At 36.7% G+C, this 20234-nt stretch overlaps 1 protein-coding gene across 9 annotated transcripts in view; it reads right to left on the minus strand.

The window, feature by feature from the left end:
• The window catches only part of TUSC3 (tumor suppressor candidate 3), a 222802-nt gene that overhangs the window by 93565 nt on the left and 109003 nt on the right, over nucleotides 1-20234 (minus strand). For all 9 annotated transcript variants that reach the window (XR_011253491.1, XR_011253492.1, XR_011253489.1 and 6 more), the window contains exons 3-5: nucleotides 11256-11373; nucleotides 7721-7861; nucleotides 4729-4869 (exon numbers count right to left, since the gene is read on the minus strand). Coding sequence is in view for 4 of the 9 variants with exons in the window: in XM_069573129.1 (XP_069429230.1) it covers nucleotides 4729-4869; nucleotides 7721-7861; nucleotides 11256-11373 (400 nt within the window). In the remaining 5 variants the exon portion in view is untranslated. The remainder of the gene's footprint in view (nucleotides 1-4728; nucleotides 4870-7720; nucleotides 7862-11255; nucleotides 11374-20234) is intronic.

A 20234-nucleotide genomic window follows, 5' to 3' on the forward strand; every position in this document is an offset into this window, starting at 1 on the left:
TACCTAATGGGAAAAGCTGTTTGTTAGAAGTTATGTCACTGGAAACAAATATTATCAGCAGTTATTTGCTTCTCACTTGTAAATATGCCACAGAGATAATACCTGTATGATATTACAAAGTGTTAATGCATAATTTTATTCAAGAAAAATTTGAAAGAAAAAGGAGCTTATTCCACTCTGAAATCAGAGCTGCCCTGTAGTTCAGAATGCTCATAAAAAACACATTTCTACTGATATAACATAATGTATAGATGCCAAAGAAACTTTCATAAATTGTGAAAATTATGTAGTAATATATTAATCTGGAGCTTACAGTTTTCATAGAACATAATTAAACCAATATAATGTGTTTGAGACAGAAGAAATATTATGGCATATGAATCATCCTACAATGCAGAGCACTGGTGTTAAAAAGCAGAGAACAGCTTCTATCCTACTGAGATTTACTGTGATAATAAGGCTTGGGTTATTAGATCTTTTTAAATGATGTTTTTCTCTTTCACAATTTTAATTGTGGATTTTTAGGAGGTTTCTGTGTTTGAAATGGATACAACTACTCATCACATTCATATTCCTGGTTTGAAATGACAGTCATCTATGAGGAGCATTAGCCTGCCGTAGAAGGCAATGGCAACCCACTCTAGTACTCTTGCCTGGAAAATCCCATGGACAGAAGAATCTGGTAGGCTGTGGTCCATGGGGTCGTGACGAGTCGGACATGACTGAGTGACTTCACTTTCGCTTTTATGCATTGGAGAAGGAAATGGCAACCCGCTCCAATGTTCTTGCCTGGAGAATCCCAGGGACGGGGGAGCCTGGTGGGCTGCCGTCTATGGGGTCGCACAGAGTTGGACACGACTGAAGCGACTTAGCAGCAGCCTGCCATAAAGCTCTGCATTAAGGGCTACAAAACATAGCATTTTACACAACCATTCTACTTTAAATTCATCATGAAACAGGTACTCTGTAGGCTTTTTATCATTCTCCATCTTAAGGGGGTGGAGGAAGTTTGGAAAGCAGAGTGAAACCAAACCAGAACCAATGCTTTATTTAGCTCTATAAACAACCAACAGTACCTAATATATACGTTAACAAGCATTTTTCCCCCTAGGAAGCATGAGACCAAGAACAACTCAGGCCTATTCCTTCACCTATTTTTTTTTAAAGCTCAAAACCAGGAAGCTATAATATCTATGTATGTTTTAACATTTGCATATGTTACTTCCTCTATGCCAGGAAATTGCAAGCTTTGTCTCTATCCTACACCTTAGAGCACTATGAATAGATTTCTCTCCCCAGCATACACTTGATTCTTAATCCCATGACTCATATACAATAATATGAAATAATAATGAAAAAGAAAAAAAATAAATTACCAGCCCTAGAATACAGTCTGCTCAGAATTAAGGACTCAGAGGTACTCCGGCATGTGTTCAAAGGTAAGACACAACTGCTACTTGTATGTATACTAGTTCTTTACTAAGACACAGAAATTCTCCACCAAACTGTTTTTCTCATTATTTTCCTTGTGCATCCAGTGTTTACATTACAAAAATGCTGTGCTGTTGCACAGTTCATCACTATTTTTATTTTAAGAACTTCATTTTACTGTGCAAGCCAAGGATTTCAGCGTTTCTGCAAATCAGATAACAGTATTTTGCCAAGAATTATTTCAAAATATATCATTCCCAAAGAAGAACGAGATATTGGTTGTTTTAAATAAATAAATGTCTAGCAATCTGAGTAAATGATTCAGCATTTTGGATGGCCTCTTAACTTTGTAAGGATATCTCAAAAATTGGATTAAAAAGGACTGGAATTGAGCAAATCCAGTTTTGCATGTAAAATAGTTCTGCTTTACAAAGAATCAAGTTTGGTGGTGGTAATGGTGACAGAAAATGGTAAAGGGGATTTAAATTATTTCTGACCTCACTGTTTAAGCTTCATAAGCCATCAGCAGATGAGAAAAAAAAATGTTTACTTCAACATTTTATATTCAGAGTTTTCAAGCATATTGTTTGAAAACATGTCTGTTTTCTGCAGCCTGTTATGGCTTCTGAAAGGCTGCCATTGGGGAGTAGACATACCTGCCAAGATTTCCTTCTCAAGTATGTGTCTATGAATGTTAGAACATCTTCTGTTATGCCAAGCTCATTAGCTTTCAAGAATTCAAAGAAAAAAAAAAATATGTGTGATGTGGCAGAGGGTGTGAGAGAATTGACCATTTAAGTACTAACATTTATTTGCCATATAAATGTTCTTAGACATTTATTTAGAGTCGTAATGGCTCACTGCATCCACTGGATTAAACATCCAGCGTATGAGGCACAGGCCAGATTTGGAGAACTCAACACTGTGAAAGGGCTTCCTTGGTAGCTCAACTGGGAAAGAATCCGCCTGCAATGCAGGAGACCCTGGTTGGATTCCTGGGTCAGGAAGATCCCCTGGAGGAGGGCATGGCAACCTACTCCAGTATTCCTGCCTGGAGAATTCCCATGACAGATGAGCCTGGCAGGATACAGTCCATGGGGCCACAAAAAGTCAGACACAAATGAGCAACTAAGCATAGCACTGTGAAAAGTACAAAGTCTTAAGTTAGATGTACACAGACTCCTATCCCAGGTATGAGGTTCTGCAAATTGAGTTTACTGAATCTGTTTCCTTGTCTGTAAAATGATGATGATAGAAATTCCTTTTCATAGTTATTATAAAGAATAAGCATAAGAAACATAACCCCCAAAGAAGGAAGAGATGCCCTAATGTCCATTATTACTTACAGTAATTACTCTACGTCTCTTCTTGAGGAGTGAAAGTTAGTCATTTAGTTGTGTCCAACTCTTCTGTGACCCCATGGACTATAGTCCACCAGGCTCATCCATGGAATTCTCCAGGCAAGAATACTGGAGTGGGTTGCCATTTCCTTCTCCAGGGGATCTTCCCAGCCCAGAGATTGAACCTGGGTCTCCCACATTGCAGGCAGACTCTTTCCTGACTGAGCCACCAGAGAAGCCACTTCTTGTGAGGAGGGGATAGCGTAGGCAGGCTTATCATCTGGGTCTACTGCAGACACATGGTTACACTGTAAGCAGTCTTAGTTTTTCAGTAGACTGAAACAGTGACAAAATTTGGTATAATGCTGAAATAGTGAAGGAATTTTAACCTTCCAACAACACTTTGAAACAAGGCATATATTTTTTTTTCACCAACACAGTGGGTGGCTTAACTGCATGAAGCAACCTGAAAACCAGACTGAGCAACATCTAAAACACTTTTAAACTTAATGACTATGGTGACTGAGATCACCCACTGGATCCAATTACAGTAACTGGAGTATAACTAATAAATCTCTTTAATATTTTCTCACGTTTTGATAACCTAGTTAAACTTTCCTTGAAAAATCTTCCTTACGCTAAAAAAAAAATCCAAACTTCAAAATCTTATTTCTCTGTCTACCACAAAGCCACAGAGGATCTGCTTGAATTTCAAGACATGAGCTATTATTGCACACGATGGGTGCTTTAAGGTGAGTTGCCTGGGATGCTCACTTATCAGTCTGTCCTACTGTATCTAACTCAGTCATAAACACCACTGTTCGCTGAAAAATGGAAGGATGGAGGGCTACTACATGAAGGTAAAGCCAACAAACTGACACTTAGCTGTAAATGCATATATATGGATACATACACATATTAAATAGCTTCATTTTTTATATTCTGTTTATAAATGTTTTATACATCTTTTGTTACTTTTAAGTTATCATTGAAGTACCATTATTTTCTTCTTCCTTTTGGGAAAGAGATTTTATTTTTAATCATCGAAATTGTTTACAGTGTAAAAATCTTAATGATTACTGGAGACCTTGAATCCAGAACACTGTTCAACTCTAGTATTAATTTTATTTTTCTCTGTAAATTGTGATAAAATTTTCATGTAGACAGTCATATAGGCAAATCACAAATTAAGTAAATAGTAACATCTCTTTCTTTACAGTTTTTTATTCCCTGTATTTCTTTCTCCATATGCTTTGACCAAGATCACAAGTACAATGATGAAGAGCAAATGACTGTAGGCATCATTACTCAGATACTTGCTAGAGATTTTAAGATACTGTTAACCTAATAAACATGAATGATGTCACACACTCCAGGAAGCCTGTCATGACTTTTTGGTACTCAAGATTAGGTGTCCTTCCTATGTAGTATGTAATCCTCTAGTCCTGTGTGCTTACTTTATCTCTTGATTAATATGATTAGTATCCCTGCAAGTGAATTACGATCAGGTGGGGTGTATGTCTTACCTTTATATCTCTGGTACCTAATAATTATCAGGCACATAGTAGAGACAAAAGAAGAGAGTTGCTGGGGAAAAAATTGCTGAATGAGTACATTTCCAAGTGCTTCAGACTCAAACAGTCTAAAAGTATTTTTAGTGTAATTAGTAAAAATACAGTAATCCCTAGTGTATTTCTAAATGTATTCACCAAACATTTATTTAGCACTTGTAATATGCCAAGTACACATGGAAAGACATTACATTTTAGTTGTAAAAATTGAAGGAAGAGAGCACAATCTACATTAACGGTGAACTTAAGTTATAGCACCTAAGTCCTAAAAGTTAATTCTTCTAATCCAGACTTGATTTTCATTACAGTTATAATCTGGATCACTTTGTTAATATTATACAACTTGGACCATTACCCAAAGAAACAGGGTAAATGTGTTAACATACCAGAGACACCATGGCCCAACCAGTCTTGTTATAGATGAACTCCAAGTTGTTCCTTCTTAAATAGAGCAAACCACCCACAAGTGACACCAACAAAGCCAAAGCAATGGTGCCAGAGTAGTTGGGTGGCCTGAAGACACGAATCTGCAACAACACAATGAAATGTTTTAAAGTTAAAGAAAAATATTAATTTTTTCTCTGATATTCTTTTCCTTCTGATCTTTAACACATGTAATTCAGAAAGGTACCACCTTATTTTTCATACCAGGCACTAACATTCCTTTTGTTCTTTATGAGTCAAAAATATATGCCCTGAAACATCATGGCTATGTAACAAAACATGCTCTTCTGGTGCTTTTAGGTGAATACAGTTAAATATATGCAAAACCTACTTACATTCAACCCAGAGCTATGGTTCATGATAATTAAGCAGATGATCATGATGATCCCAAACACAGGATCATCTGGTAAAAAGGAGGGATGAGATGGGGGGACTACTACTTGTATTATTTCAAATTGGAATTTTTTAAGACATTTTCTTTTAAACAACTTTATTGAGCTTTAATCCATATACCATACAATCCACCCACTGAAAGTGTACAATGCAGTGATTTTTTTTTAAGCATATTCAGATAAGTGCAGCCATCACCACAGTCAGTATCAGAATATTTGAATAACTTCAAAAGGAAATCCCATTCCCTTCTGGCATCCACTCCCTTACTCCTCTCACCCTCCAGCCTTAAGCAACCATTAATCAATCTACTTTCTGACTCCATACATCTACTCTGCAATTTCATATAACATGCAGTCTTTTGTAACTGACTTCTTTCACTCAGTATGATCCTCTCAAGGTTCATCCTTGTTGTGAAATGTGCCACTGCTTCATTCCTTTTCATGGCTAGTATTTCCTTGTGTGGATATCATACTTTGCTTATCCATTAGCCAAATAATCAGTTGGATATTTGGGTTGTTTGCTCCTTATAGCTCTATATGAATAATGCTGCTGTAAACATTTTGCATAAGTTTTTGCGTAGTGTATGTTTTCTTTTCTCTTACATATGTATACCTAGGAGTAGAATTGCTGGGTCACATAGAAACTCTATGCTTAATGGTTTGAAGAACTGTCAAACTGTTTACCAAAGTGGTTGCACTATTTTGCATTCCCACAAGTGGTGTATGAGGATTCCTATTTCCCCAACTTACTTTACAAGGTGAAATACTTTACAAGAACAAAGAAGCCAGCATGAAGGGGCTCCCACTAATCATACCTAGAACAATTTTGGTACCAAAATATTTAAGCGTAGTACTAACAATCACTGGAGGGAAAAAACAATATAAGATTGTGTACCAATGAATGAGTGAAATACAAAGAGGGGAGGGCTCTTGCTTACAGTAAAATGCCAAGGATCAATCTGAAATATGGACAAAGTGCTAGAACGGGAACATCACTCTACAACCAGCATGATGGAGTCTGAATCAGGTAAGAGTCATCAATGGATGCTAAATACCGAGAAAATTTTCATGAGGAGCAGCATATCTGCATGACCCTCAATGTCTCCAGACAGGGAGCTTACTATTTAGGAGGGAGAGGGTAGGTCAACTGAGAAAACTAGAATATGTACAGAAGCTCAAAGAGAAGTAGTATATTAATGTGAGTCTGTGAACGTGATAACTGTATGGTCCTGTACTTCTTAGGAAAGACAATACACCTTAAAATGATCCAGAAAAAAATGTGTGTGGGTATGTAAGTATGTGTGTAGAGACAGGGTGAGGATGGGTAAGAGAGTAAGAATGGCAAAGCAAAAGCCATAAAAAGTTAAGAGTATGTGAATCCTGATATAGGGTATACATTGAGACGAGACTATTTCCATTTGTAGAACTACTTAAAGTTTGAAATTATTTCCAAATACGTATTTTTTTTTTTACAAATGTGGATCTGTCAACAACATATAAGTGTGATAAATAGTTTTAATCAGAAATTATTCTAACCTGAGTATTTCTTATAAAGAACTAATAGTACTTTCCAATGTTACAGTTAATATTTTGTACCAAATAAATGATACATTGTACAACTGAATATCTGCCTAAATATTTTCACCAAAATATCATTAATACCTATATTATGTACAATGATAGTAGTATGAGAGACAGCTATCTCAAATGAGAAATATGCTTACACAAAATTAATATCCCTGTACTATGTCTAAGGGAAATGTAATTTTAAAATAGCTGGTTAGAATTGCTCACTGTAAAAAATTCTAGTGACATTAAGGAACAAAATAGCCATAGCCCTCCACATAGACATTAACTACCATCAACATTTTACATATCTCAGTAATATTTTGCTTTTCTAAATCAACTATAAATACTGTTTTTCTATCCTACTTTTTCACTTGTTATCCTTTGAGCTTCTTTCTATGTCAATGCTGCACACCACTGTTTGTCTAGACTGTACACATTTAATTCAATTCTCATTTTTAGATATCTGATTTCTGAGTGATTTTCTTCTAGTAAAATGTATAATTTTTTTCCCCATAGTTAATGGTTGGGGGAGAAGGGAAGGAAGGGAAGAATTATACTGTTAGAATTTATGGTCCTGAAAACAGCATATGCCAGTGACATTTTCTCATATGGCTCATGAAAAGTGGGTATTATCCTATTGTTATTTGCCCAAAGGATAGATAAAAATTATACACCTGGTTTTTTAATTAGAGTGTCTTTGATTACTAAGACCACTGAGCAATATTCAGTATATTCTTTAGCCTCTGAAATTACTTTGTGCCTAACATGTATTCTTTAATGGTTCATTGATATTTTAAGAACCATTGTTCAAAGAACCATTTAAATTCACCTAACTCAAAGTTCAGCTTACAGCTATCAGATGCAGTTTTCCTAAAGCAGGAGAAACTGAAAAAAATCCTGTGGCCTTATTATAATGTTATACCAAAACAAGCTAATTAGCCTATTATTAAAACTGCGGGGAATAAAAACATACATGAACATCCGTTCTGTCAGCAATCCACTTTGCTAGTTGTTCAGCACCAAATCCAATTCTTTGAAGGTCAAAAGTATCAGCTCTCTTAGGTCTGCCTTTTGGAGGAAAATGCATGAACGTAGGAGCGGAGTTAATGTTGAGCTGTAAAACATGAGATAAAAAGACTAAATCTAATATCCCAGCTTTTCTTTCCTGCGTGAATTTTGGAAAGACAGCATTTATTATGAAAAATCCAAGTGGATTTCCAGAGCTTAACTACTGTTTTTATTCATCTTGATATACTGCTGAATAGAAAAGAACTTATGAATTAGACCAAGTTTGCTGAACCTTCACATACATCATTCATATTCTCAGCTGCATCCATCTATTTCATTGGTCATTTCCTTCTTTATTTTCTAGAATTCCACAACTAGAGAATGAAATGATTCAAAGCAAAAAACAAATACTGTAATTTGGGGGTACACGGATGATTTTCACTTCTTAAGCAGTTGTTAAACAAAAAGGTTGGTATTTGATGAGAGATATAATTGAATTCTGTAATTAATTTCGAGTATATTGACTTCTTTTTTAATTTAAAAAATTTTTTCTGTTCACCTCCTGTTATTTCAACTGTCTTAAAATGGTTACATCTCATTAATTATTTTCTAAAGGCAAGTTTCATTTGAAAAGTATATTGAATACACACCACCCTAGTATAAACGGTGTTTATTAATAATAATCTAAAAACAAACATGAGGTTAATTTGCATTGGAGAGTAAACTGCAAAGCATAGATACAGATTAAATTCTTGCTGCTCAAGAATTATGAAAAATGCTTCAAATGAAAGGCAAGGAGCTTTTTGGCCCCAGCTTACAATACATATAGTTCAACACTCCGCAACAATGAGAAAAAACATTCAAGTAACAACAAACATTAGATCATGGTTCAAGGTAAAGATACAGCAGTACCAGCTGGAGCATACATGTTATGGACATTTAGTAATTTTTACTAAATTGAACAAACAGTCACCAATTCCTTTCTCCCACTCCACATTTTGTTCATGTGTGTTTTCCTGATAGGTGCACACGAAACAGTTACAGCCAACACGACTGCTAGTGCAGAGCTCCCTCTAACACAGCTCTGGCTTCCTGGTCTGTTGTCAGACACTTAGCCTCAGCCATCACACGGGAGTCACATACAATTTACTTTCTGAACAAGTCCCTAACAAGCCCAGGACTATCAAATTTCTACATGACATAATTTAACCTTATATACCCCCCCTTAAAGCTCAACATTCAGAAAACTAAGATCATGGCATCTGGTCCCATCACTTCATGGGAAATAGATGGGGAAATAGTGGAAACAGTGTCAGACTTTATATTTTGGGGCTCCAGAATTACTGCAGATGGTGATTGCAGCCATGAAATTAAAAGACGCTTACTCCTTGGAAGAAAAGTTATGACCAACCTAGATAGCATATTCAAAAGCAGAGCCATTTCTTTGCCAACTAAGGTCCGTCTAGTCAAGGCTATGGTTTTTCCAGTGGTCATGTATAGATGTGAGAGTTGGACTGTAAAGCAAGCTGAGCCCCGAAGAATTGTTACTTTTGAACTGTGGGGCTGGAGAAGACTCTTGAGAGTCCCTTGGACTGCAAGGAGGTCCAACCAGTCCATCTTAAAGGAGATCAGTCCTGGGTGTTCATTGGAAGGACTGATGCTGAAGCTGAAACTCCAATACTTCGGCCACCTCATGTGAAGAGTTGACTCACTGGAAAAGACTCTGATGCTGGGAGGGATTGGGGGCAGGAGGAGAAGGGGGTGACACAGGATGAGATGGCTGGATGGCATCACCGACTCGATGGACATGGGTTCGGGTAAACTCTGGGAGCTGGTGATAGACACGATGGCCTGGTGTGCTGCGATTCATGGGGTTGCAAAGAGTCGGACACGACTGAGCGACTGAACTGAACTGAATGAATCGCAGCACGCCAGGCCTCCCTGTCCATCATCATCTCCCAGAATTCACTCAGACTCACGTCTGAACTGAGCCCCCGCCTTAAATGATGTCATAAGGATGAGACACTAATCGAAAAAGACTCATGTCCTACTTCTTATAAGGATACCAATCCTACTGAAATTTGTCAAGATTATATCATCATCACTGCTAACACTGAGTCTTTATATTCCAGGGACACTTCTAAGTGGTTCATGTGTTTTCTTTCATTTAGTTTCACAACAATCCAAAGAGAAATACATCATTTTTATCTGTTTCGTACATGAAGACATTAAGGTATAGAGAGGTTACGTCCCTTGTCCAAGAATACAAAGTTAATATATGGAGATGATAAAATATGTAGATAAAATCTGAGCTCAACTGTCTGGCTCCCTGATCCCTGCTATTAACCTATAGTTATTAATTTTTTGTGTTTATCAGTACTTGACCATGCCTTCAAATGTACAACTCGTTGCAGTACCCAGCATGGATTAGTTTGGGTATTCTCGTCTCTTTTCTTTCTCACATTGTCTGACCCAGTTCTTTACCAGGTCATGGAAAAGCATTTAGACTCAAGCTAATTTTAAGTGGACCATTAGCGAATATTTTTACTTGCTTGCTTTCAGACTGATAATTCATTCTTCTTTGCTGATTTCTAGTTTTATCTTTATGACACCAGTTAACCTTAATTACCCCCCTTAAAGGACTTCCCTTACGGCTCAGCTGGTAAAGAATCTGCCTTCAATGCGGGAGACATGGGTTTGATCCCTGGGTTGGGAAGATCCCCTGGAGGAGGGAATGGCTACCCACTCCAGGATGCTGGCCTGGAGAATTCCACGGACTGTATGGTCCATGGGGTCACAAAGAGTCAGACATGACACCGACTTTCACTCACATTCACCCCCCTTAAAGGCCTTTTATCCCCCTAAAACAGCTTAAAGGTTAAGTAAAACTTTATTGTTGCTATTTAGTTGCTCAGTTGTACCCTACTCTTTGGCAACCCTGTGGACTGTAGCCCACCAGGCCCCTCTGTCCATGGGATTCTCCAGGCAAAAATACTGGAGTGAGTTGCCATTCATCCTCCAGTGGATCTTCCTGACCTAGGGACTGAACATTTGTCTCCTGTATTGCTGGTAGATTCTTTACCATCAAGCAACCAGGGAAGCCCCATGTAAAACTTACCTTGAATCTTGTACAAAATTTCACAGATTTATGCAAAATACCACCCAAAGCACATACAATTAAATATCAAAATAAAGTTAATGGGTCACACAGAGTCAGACACGACTGAAGCAACTTAGCAGCAGCAGCATGTAAACTGCCACTGTATGATGGGAAAAACAAAAACGTATTTCCTCTATGATGGAAAAGCTAAAATGTGTTTATTCACCAATGGCAAAAACTGTACTGATAAAGATAATATTAACTGTAATTAATCATATCACAGAATTTAGTAACTATTCATTGGAGTCACTGAACTGTGTTTTTACCTGGCACACAAAGACATATCAACCATAACCAACTCCAATAAATATGCTATTGAAACAAAATATAACTCTCTTACCTGTTGAAAAATGTCTGTTCCCTCATCATAGTCCACTTTACTGAAGAAGAGTTTGTTACAAAAGGCAGATGAATAGCGCCAGGAGTTAGCCAGTATCTGATATTCTTCGTTAGCTAGTCTGATAAGGATAATGGGACAGAGTGGAAACATTATCAGTATTTAAATGTTAACAAAGCTATTAATAAAAGAGGAATTCTGGGGCAAAAGTTACCCTGGCTTTAGTAAGGACTGCAAGCTAAGAGCAGATTTTATATTTTAAATGGCTGTGGGGGGGAAAAAAAGAATATTCCATGACACATAAAAATTATACAAAATTCAAATTTTTATCATTCATGAATAAAGGTTTCCTGCAACACAGCCACACTGATTCATTTACTTATTGCTGCGGCTGCTATTAAGCTACATAAGGGCAGAGTTGAGGAGTTCTAGTAGAATGTGTGAGGGCAAAAAGCTCATCCTGGCCCTTTGTATAAGAAGCACGACAACTCTTATTCTAGGGGATAAAATCATTTTGTGCCATTTCCTATATATATATAACTTAAATCTTCTAATGACTTTTATTTTTTTTTTATTTTTTTTTTTTAGTTTTTTATTTTTTAAATTTTAAAATCTTTAATTCTAACATGCATTCCCAAACATGAACCCCCCTCCCACCTCCCTCCCCATAACATCTTTCTGGGTCATCCCCATGCACCAGCCCCCAGCATGCTGCATCCTGCGTCAGACATAGACTGGCGATTCAATTCACATGATAGTATACATGTTAGAATGTCATTCTCCCAAATCATCCCACCCTCTCCCTCTCCCTCTGAGTCTAAAAGTCCGTTATACACATCTGTGTCTCTTTCCCTGTCTTGCATACAGGGTCGTCATTGCCATCTTCCTAAATTCCATATATATGTGTTAGTATACTGTATTGGTGTTTTTCTTTCTGGCTTACTTCACTCTGTATAATCGGCTCCAGTTTCATCCATCTCATCAAAACTGATTCAAATGAATTCTTTTTAACGGCTGAGTAATACTCCATTGTGTATATGTGCCAAAAGCACAGAGCAATTTTTAAGAATTTTACAATTCACTTTAACAGAGAAAATAAATATCATGGATATGTTTTAAAACTGTAAATATCAGTTATACTCCACCTTTATGTATTCTATCTATCTAAAAACGCATTTACATTTGCACCTAAAAGTAAGCAAAGATTTGAGTAGCTAAACCAAATGCCTCAAACAAGCCCTCCTCTAAGAGCATATTTACTCTTATTTTGAATTCATTTCTATTGGACATTTTGTTGATACACCAGATACAGAAGCTCTATTTTTTGATGTAGGCACGGAGGAGAAATAAGGAAAGGCTGGTTGCAGAAGGATGTAGGCACAGTCATGGAAAATGAAGCAACAGTGATTGCTAAAACTTAAAAAAAGGAGAGGGAGCTTCTTCCATGTAGTTGACTCTTCACAGGAGATATGGTAAGTCCCTCTCCCGAAGAAATATAGATAGAAAAAGGTCTAATCCTACAATCACAAAAAAACTTGGAAAGGAGTCACCAGCAGATAAAGAGATTTCAAGGAATACCTGGAAAACGTAAGGCTAGTGGAAAAGTTTTGATGGACGAAATTACAATCTCCAAGAAGACGGCAATACAGAAGAACCTAGGAAAATACTGGATGAGAAGCGCAAAGCTGCTGGGTTGGAGGTTTCGTCTTGCTAACAAGCCAGCCTGTTACTGTCTCGGGTGCTGGCAGAAGCCACAGGACTCGGGGTGAGAGACCTAGAGGACTTTATTCTTCACGTTTGTATGCACCAGTTCCCTGGGCCCCCCAAGTTCACGGGATGACACAAAAGGCCCTTCTTGGATGTCCACACACACAGCTGACTGGGTTATAGGACTGCACTACTGAGTTAGGGGACTTACTATTTTTCTAGTGCATGATGACCAACTCTGTGCTCTGGGGAAAGACATAACGCCACTCCTTAAGGCTTGTCACTGCACACACAATCCTTTGCTTTCTTGGTGTGCCCAGCAAGAACAGGCAGGATGATCGCAGCCCATGGTTGACTGCTTTTCCCAACAGTAGTCATAAAAAAAATAACAATGCCATATAAAAAAGAGCAAATAAAATGAGAGGGCACTTTAAAGAGGAAGTATAATTTCTCAAATATGGAGTTAAATAAAATTCACAGAACAAAAAGGACATAGGTAGACTATACTAGGGGGAGGAAGGAGTAAGGGACCTACATATTTAATCCAATAAATCCAACTTTCAAACAGAAAGAGCTCCAAAAAGAGAAGAGACAAAGGAAGTATTTCTGGAAACATAATACAATTAAAGGGACTAAGTATTCAAATTAAATTACTTGCCAGGTTCTGAATAAGTGGAATAAGAAAAGACCAACATGTTGTGATACTTTAGAACGTTATGGATAAAAAGAAGGTCCTAAAAACTTTCCGAGGAGAAAAGTATTTAACAAGGGCAAACAGTGAGACGGGGACTGGACCGGCTATCGGCAGCGCTCGGTGCCTGCAGAACACGCCTGAGTTTTGAGGGTGTGTCATTTTCCATCTAGAATTATATCAAGCCAAACAACTGATGAAGTTTGAAATAAACATGTTCGAAGAAATGTAAATTATGTGAAATTACCTTAAGATATAATTAACAGAAAGGTATTAGGAATGGGAAAAAATGAGAAAACCTGAGAATATATTAAAGGAACTGTAAGAAAAAAAAAAAGGATGACTAGGCAGGATATGGTGCAGGAGGAAAGGCAGGAGATGTGTAAGAAAGCTGAGATCCGACTACAAGGCTGTGAAATACAAATCAGAACAGGAATTTAATTGGACCTCGAGATGAAGAAGAGAATAGATTCTAAGCAACCATTATAATTAGAAAGCGTTGGACGATATAAAAGACTGTAGGGAAACGTATTTGGCCCCATAACAGTAAGAATGATGACAACAAATTGAATATAAAAGGCAATGTCTAAGTAACAAAAAAATTAAAATGTATCATTATCTAGATTAATAGGTAATGGGAAAAATTAATTATTTTGAACATTTTCTTTTACACAGAAGTAGAGTTATAAGCAATAGCACGACACTGTAGAAAAGGAACCATAATAAAAACCTACTACTTTGCAACTGATGTTATTTATGTGGAAACAATAAGTCAACCTACAGACAGACATGATGATGGTCTATCAATGATGACAATGCTATCAACGATGACAATATAGAAATAGAGGTAACAATATAGAAATAGAGGTAACAATATAGAAATAGAGATAACAATATAGAAATAGAGGTAACAATATAGAAATAGAGGTAACAATATAGAAATAGAGGTAACAGGATTTGGTGGGTAAGAGGGGAGGAGAGGTTTTACTTGCTAACCTTCAACTTACGGAATCAAGAGATATCACTTATGAATAAGTAACAGAAGGTTGCTATTTACTGTTATAATAATAAAAGAAAAAAGCTATAAAAATGATAAGAGGTGAGATGAGTTAAATCCTCACTTGCTAGAGCCAGAAATGTAAAGACTAAGTGTACTGTATGAAATATACAAAAGTAACCTTTAGAGATTAAAAATAAAAAAAGAAAACCCAAAGGAATAACAGATTGCCTATGGCTAACTGTGCCAACAGGTGAATGCAAGGGCTAGAAATAGTGTAAGCCCTTTTTTATTAACAAGGAGCCACATGACATTGCTATGATTGAAATATATCTATTTAAAAGAGCTAAAAACGAACAAAGCTTTGATCTTCGGTCATTTAGCATAAAGACCTTAAGGGCACATTTTATGGTAAAACAGTGCAAAAAACCTACCACTGTAAACATCAGCCTGAAACTGCATTATGTTCAGTAGGCAGAAATCTGTATTATATATATTCTGAATCTGTTCAATGAAATAGAAGCTTGTAAAGCTTTGGTGCTTAAATAACATTTAACATGAGCACCTAATAGCAAAAAGTGAGCTATCTCCAAGGTTCCAAGGCCTGCTTTCATGGAGCTGAGGTTTTACTGAGGAGACCAACCAAATGAGAGAAAATGATTCAAAGTTAAAATAAATGCTGAGAGAAAAATTACACAGAATTGTATTACAGAAAACAATGGAAGATCTACTTAGATGACATGGTTATAAAAGGCTTCTCAGATAAAGGGACATTAATGCTCAAATTCCAAGGAAGAGAAAAATCCATCGCTGCAAAGAGCTCAAGAAAGAACATCTCAGGGAGCAGGAGTAGCAGGCATGAGACCCTAGAGAAAGAAAGAATTTAAGATGCTGATGAACTGAAGCTGTGATATAAATGAGAACATGCTCTCTGTTTAAACAGTGCCTCACAGCTTCTCTTCCAATCCTAAGTGAAAACAGAGTTAGGATGAATATGAGCTCTAAAATCTGATAAGATTTTTGTCATATGGAACATAATATCGGGGCTTCCTTGGAGGCTAAGTGGTAAAGAAGCCCCCTACCAATGCAGAAGATGAGGGTTCAATCCCTGGGTCAGGAAGACCCCCTGAAGAAGGAAATGGCAACTCACTCCAGTATTCTTGCCTAGAGGATCCCATGGGCAGAGGAGCCTGGTGGGCTGCAGTCCATGGGGTTGCAAAGAGTCAAACATGACAGAGCAATCAAACAACAACAAATTCACCAGTTATTTTCAAAGAAAATATGTATAGTAACGTCATACAGTGAATTGGCACTGATGATTAAGTGAGGCTGAACATTTCTGTAGACTGATAAACTTGAAGAGAACAGTGCTCCCATTAAAAAAATAAATAAGTCGTTAACAGGACGTCATTACAAATTAGGAAAACAGGTTATTTTTATACAAAGGAACATTTTACACAAAAACACATTTTAAATTTTAAAACAAAACAGGGAAATGGCAAATCTTCAAAAACTGGCATTCTTACAATGATGATATTCTAAGAAATGAAAATGCTTCATTTTAAAAAGCAGGAAGAGAACAATCAAATTTTAGTACTTAACATCTGTGTATAATATCTTCAGGAATGATATGACTAGGATAATCTTGCACTTTTCCCTCATCGTGTGATAACCAACTGCAGACCTATTAGATTCTATTAGGTATACATTCATTCACTCCATAAATATATTCTAGTGCCAACAATGTGTCAGGTAATGAAGGACTGAATAATAAATGGAAGGGCCCTGACCTCAAGAAGAATACATTCCATGAAAAAAAAGATGCCTCATCCAACTACACACGAAATGTCAGATAATTAGAAATACTCTGAAAAAAATAAAACAAGAAGATGTGATAAGTGGTATTGAGAAACCAAAGAAGATGGATTCATTTTGCTGTCAAACTCTGTTTCCACACTGTCCACGTTCTCAGTTTAATTTCCAATAATCAACCATGGGTTCTATCCTCTGCTCCAAAGTCCTAGGTAACGGCCTACATAACGCAGTCCTTGGGCAGAACAGAACACAACGTCTCCCACCCTCTGGCCACAATTTACATCTGTAATCTATGTCCATATGAACATACCACACACTCAAAGGGTCTCTCTGTTTGACACTCCGTGTTCATTCTTTAAGCTTTAAAGTATTAAATCCTTTGCTTAATATGTCCTCCATTCTTTCAAAAAGCTTGCTCCAAAATGCCCCCCTTCAAATCTCTACAGTTTCTCAGCTACCATGCAGTGCTATTTATGTACATATTGTTCTGTTTATGCATTTTATGTTTATGCACTGATTGTTCAGTGGCTAAGACTTAGTCCAGAATAGGTATTTAAGGTTTGATAATGAATAATATAATTTCCTACAGAGTCTGTGCATATATGCAATACACACACAACCCCACACACCCTAAGTAACTCTAAATTAGAGACTGTGAAATCTGGAGAGTCTGACTAAAAGCCTGCTTAGTCAGATTTATGTCACAGATCAATGTCCCTTTCAAGATGAATCTGCTTCACTATACTTTAGAATGAAAAAAGAAATACCTCACACCATATACCATCACAAGTATATGCTATTTGTCAAAGGAATAGTGGTCTTGACATGAAAGATTATAATGACTAAAACAGCTCCTAATATGTTCCTAATATCAATTTCACATGCAATACAGAATGTACATCTTAATCATCAATGATATGTATTCAGTGTTTTCATATGTTCTGCAAATAATAAAAGAGATACATCACAGTCTCCACCTCTAAGATGCTTGTGAGAGAATAGAAAAGACACACACTAACATACAAATGAGACACATATACTGAAGAAAAAAAAAACAAACTGCAGACTGCAGGTGCCATACAGCATATAAAGAAGGAAATCACAGTGAGGTAGAGCAGCGGGACAAAAGTGTGAATGTGAAAATATTCAGGAAAGAATGGAAGGGCTAAATAGTAAGCAAGGAAGGACCGGAAGAGGATATTAAGGTAAGAGAAGAGAATAAACCAAGACTATCCAGTCTGAAATGTGTATTATGTAGTTAAATAATAGAATATAAGTTTCATGTCAGAAAATAGGAAAGAAGAAACTGATACCTCTCTTCCAACAGAAAGATAAACAAGATCTTAACTTTATTCTGTAAATAGTGAACAGCTACTGAGTGTTTTGAAAGAAGTAGATTATGTAAAATATTAAGAAAGCTGTAATTGACAGCAGAGGGCATAATAGAGGAAGAGAAAATAAATGTTTGTAAACCACTTAGAATGTTACTATAATGGTCTAGTTGGGAAAATCTATGAGGCTATTAAAATAGTATATAAATGAAAATATGACCTGTTTCTTACACATACTCCTTTAGCATCTACCACGCAAAAACAACCAGCAAAATTTTCTACACATTTTGCTTCTAGTTGGGAATCCATCTGGCTGGAATAAAGAATTCCAGGGGAGCTGAGAAAATTACATTTTTTTTCAACACAAATACAATACTTAGTGAAAATTTAATACTGACAAGGTAAATGGGGCTTTCTTCTGTTGAATATAATTTAGTAGCAATAGGACTAGAAACCAGATATGTCTGTCACAAAAAGTAATTCAATAAGCCTAAGAAATACATATTTCAATGTTGATAATGTCTATTTAGAATATAAGACTTGGTAGAAGGAATGTGCAAATATTAACATATGTCCAATAACATAAACCCTGTTCTCTAAACTTAACTCCATTACATCTTATCCCTCCATTTTCCAACTTCTTCATGCTTAAGCCTAACTAATGACAAAGGAAGTCACTGGCTTCTTGCAAAGATTTGTGTCAGCTTATTCTAATGAGCAAAGGCATCACTAGTACTTATTAGAACCCTACCAACTTCACTGTTCCCTGATACTAAAAGCTGAGAACCACAAATGCTCTAAGCACTTAAATAAGCACTTTTCCAACACTGTTAGCTAAAAAGTATTTTCTTTTTTAATAGTTCATAGGAACATTAGAGATGCAAGATCATGAATGGAGGGTACATTGTAAACGTTTCTAATCCATTCACATGCAGCCTGAAGAAGGCAGTCAAGTTATGGCCAAGCATCCAGAAAGGCTTAAGCAGCAACTGCAGGGCACAGGTCTGATAAAGCTCTTCTATTAAATTTTTCCAATCTTTTATTATGAAAACAAGAAAAAAATCACTTAATCCAAATGATGACATTTTATATTATCATCAAGTATTATTAGCTCATCTATAATTGTATATACTTAACACAGCTCCCATAATGAATGTATATTTTATCTTTTTATCCCTTGAAGGGATTTTTAAAGAAACATGGTTTCTCTTTTTAAGGTTAATCAAATTCCTATAAAGTAACAGACATCAAAATCCCAATGTATGCTTTTTACAGTTATGTTTATGATGAATTATAAAGATTGAATTATAAAATTATAAAGATTGAATTCAAAAGAAGAGGCAGCAAAGGATGAGATGGTTGGATAGTATCAACGACTCAATGGACATGAGTTTGAGCAAACTCTGGAAGACAGTGAAGGACAGGGAAGCCTGGTGTGCTGCAGTCCATGGGGTCAGAAAGAACTGGACACGACTCAAGTGGCCGAACAACAGCTACTTAATATATTGCATAGATACATCAGAGTATGTCTTCATAAAACATCAAATTAATACTGGAGTGGGTAGCCTTTCCCTTCTTCAGGGGATCTTCCCAACCCAGGTCTTCTGCATTGCAGGTGGATTATTTACCTGCTGAGCCACAAGGGAAGCCCAAGAATACTGGAGTTGGTAGCATATCTCTTCTTCAGCAGATCTTCCCAACCCAGGAATCAAACTAGGGTCTCCCACATTGCAGGTGGGTTCTTCACCAACTGAGCTATCAGGAAAGCCCCAGCTAATCTCTACGGATGATTATATATATATAGAGAGATCTGGGTTGAGCAGAACCACCTACTACTTATGGTTCTAGTATGCTGAAGAGAGAAAAGTTGGTAAACAACATGCTGCACCAAGATTTCGACAGTGATTTCTCTCTGGTTGTGCCACACGTTTTCAGGATACTACCTAATACACGGAAATATATTAAATAGACCCAATGCCTCTGAAGGGCTGAAGATTCACTACCACTTTGTAACTGGCTCTGTACAGTTCACTACTTTTATGATAAAGATGTTGTATCCATTACACTATGTTTTCTGTGGATCTATTTTTTCCTCAGAAAACTATTCTAACATGAATATATGATTCTAACACATATCTTACAGTAAAAATGTATATGAACATAAGAGATACTAAACTGTATATATCATGCACATACAACTCAGTTTATGAGTCAATAGAATTTTTGTTCTCAAGAAAACTGGTAACACAAACATACAAGAAAGCTTAGGGGTTGTATGCTAAGAAAACTGACACATAATGTAGGTAAAAGAAAGGAATGGCACAGAGACTAAGTCCAGTCCATAATTTGTTTTCAAAGATCATACTGGCATTGAAATTCTGCTACAATTGTATAAATACGGAAAGAGAGCCCAAATGACCAAATACATAATACTGGTGGGA

This window comes from Ovis canadensis, chromosome 26 (assembly GCF_042477335.2).
Source record: "Ovis canadensis isolate MfBH-ARS-UI-01 breed Bighorn chromosome 26, ARS-UI_OviCan_v2, whole genome shotgun sequence".
Lineage (NCBI taxonomy): Eukaryota > Metazoa > Chordata > Mammalia > Artiodactyla > Bovidae > Ovis > Ovis canadensis.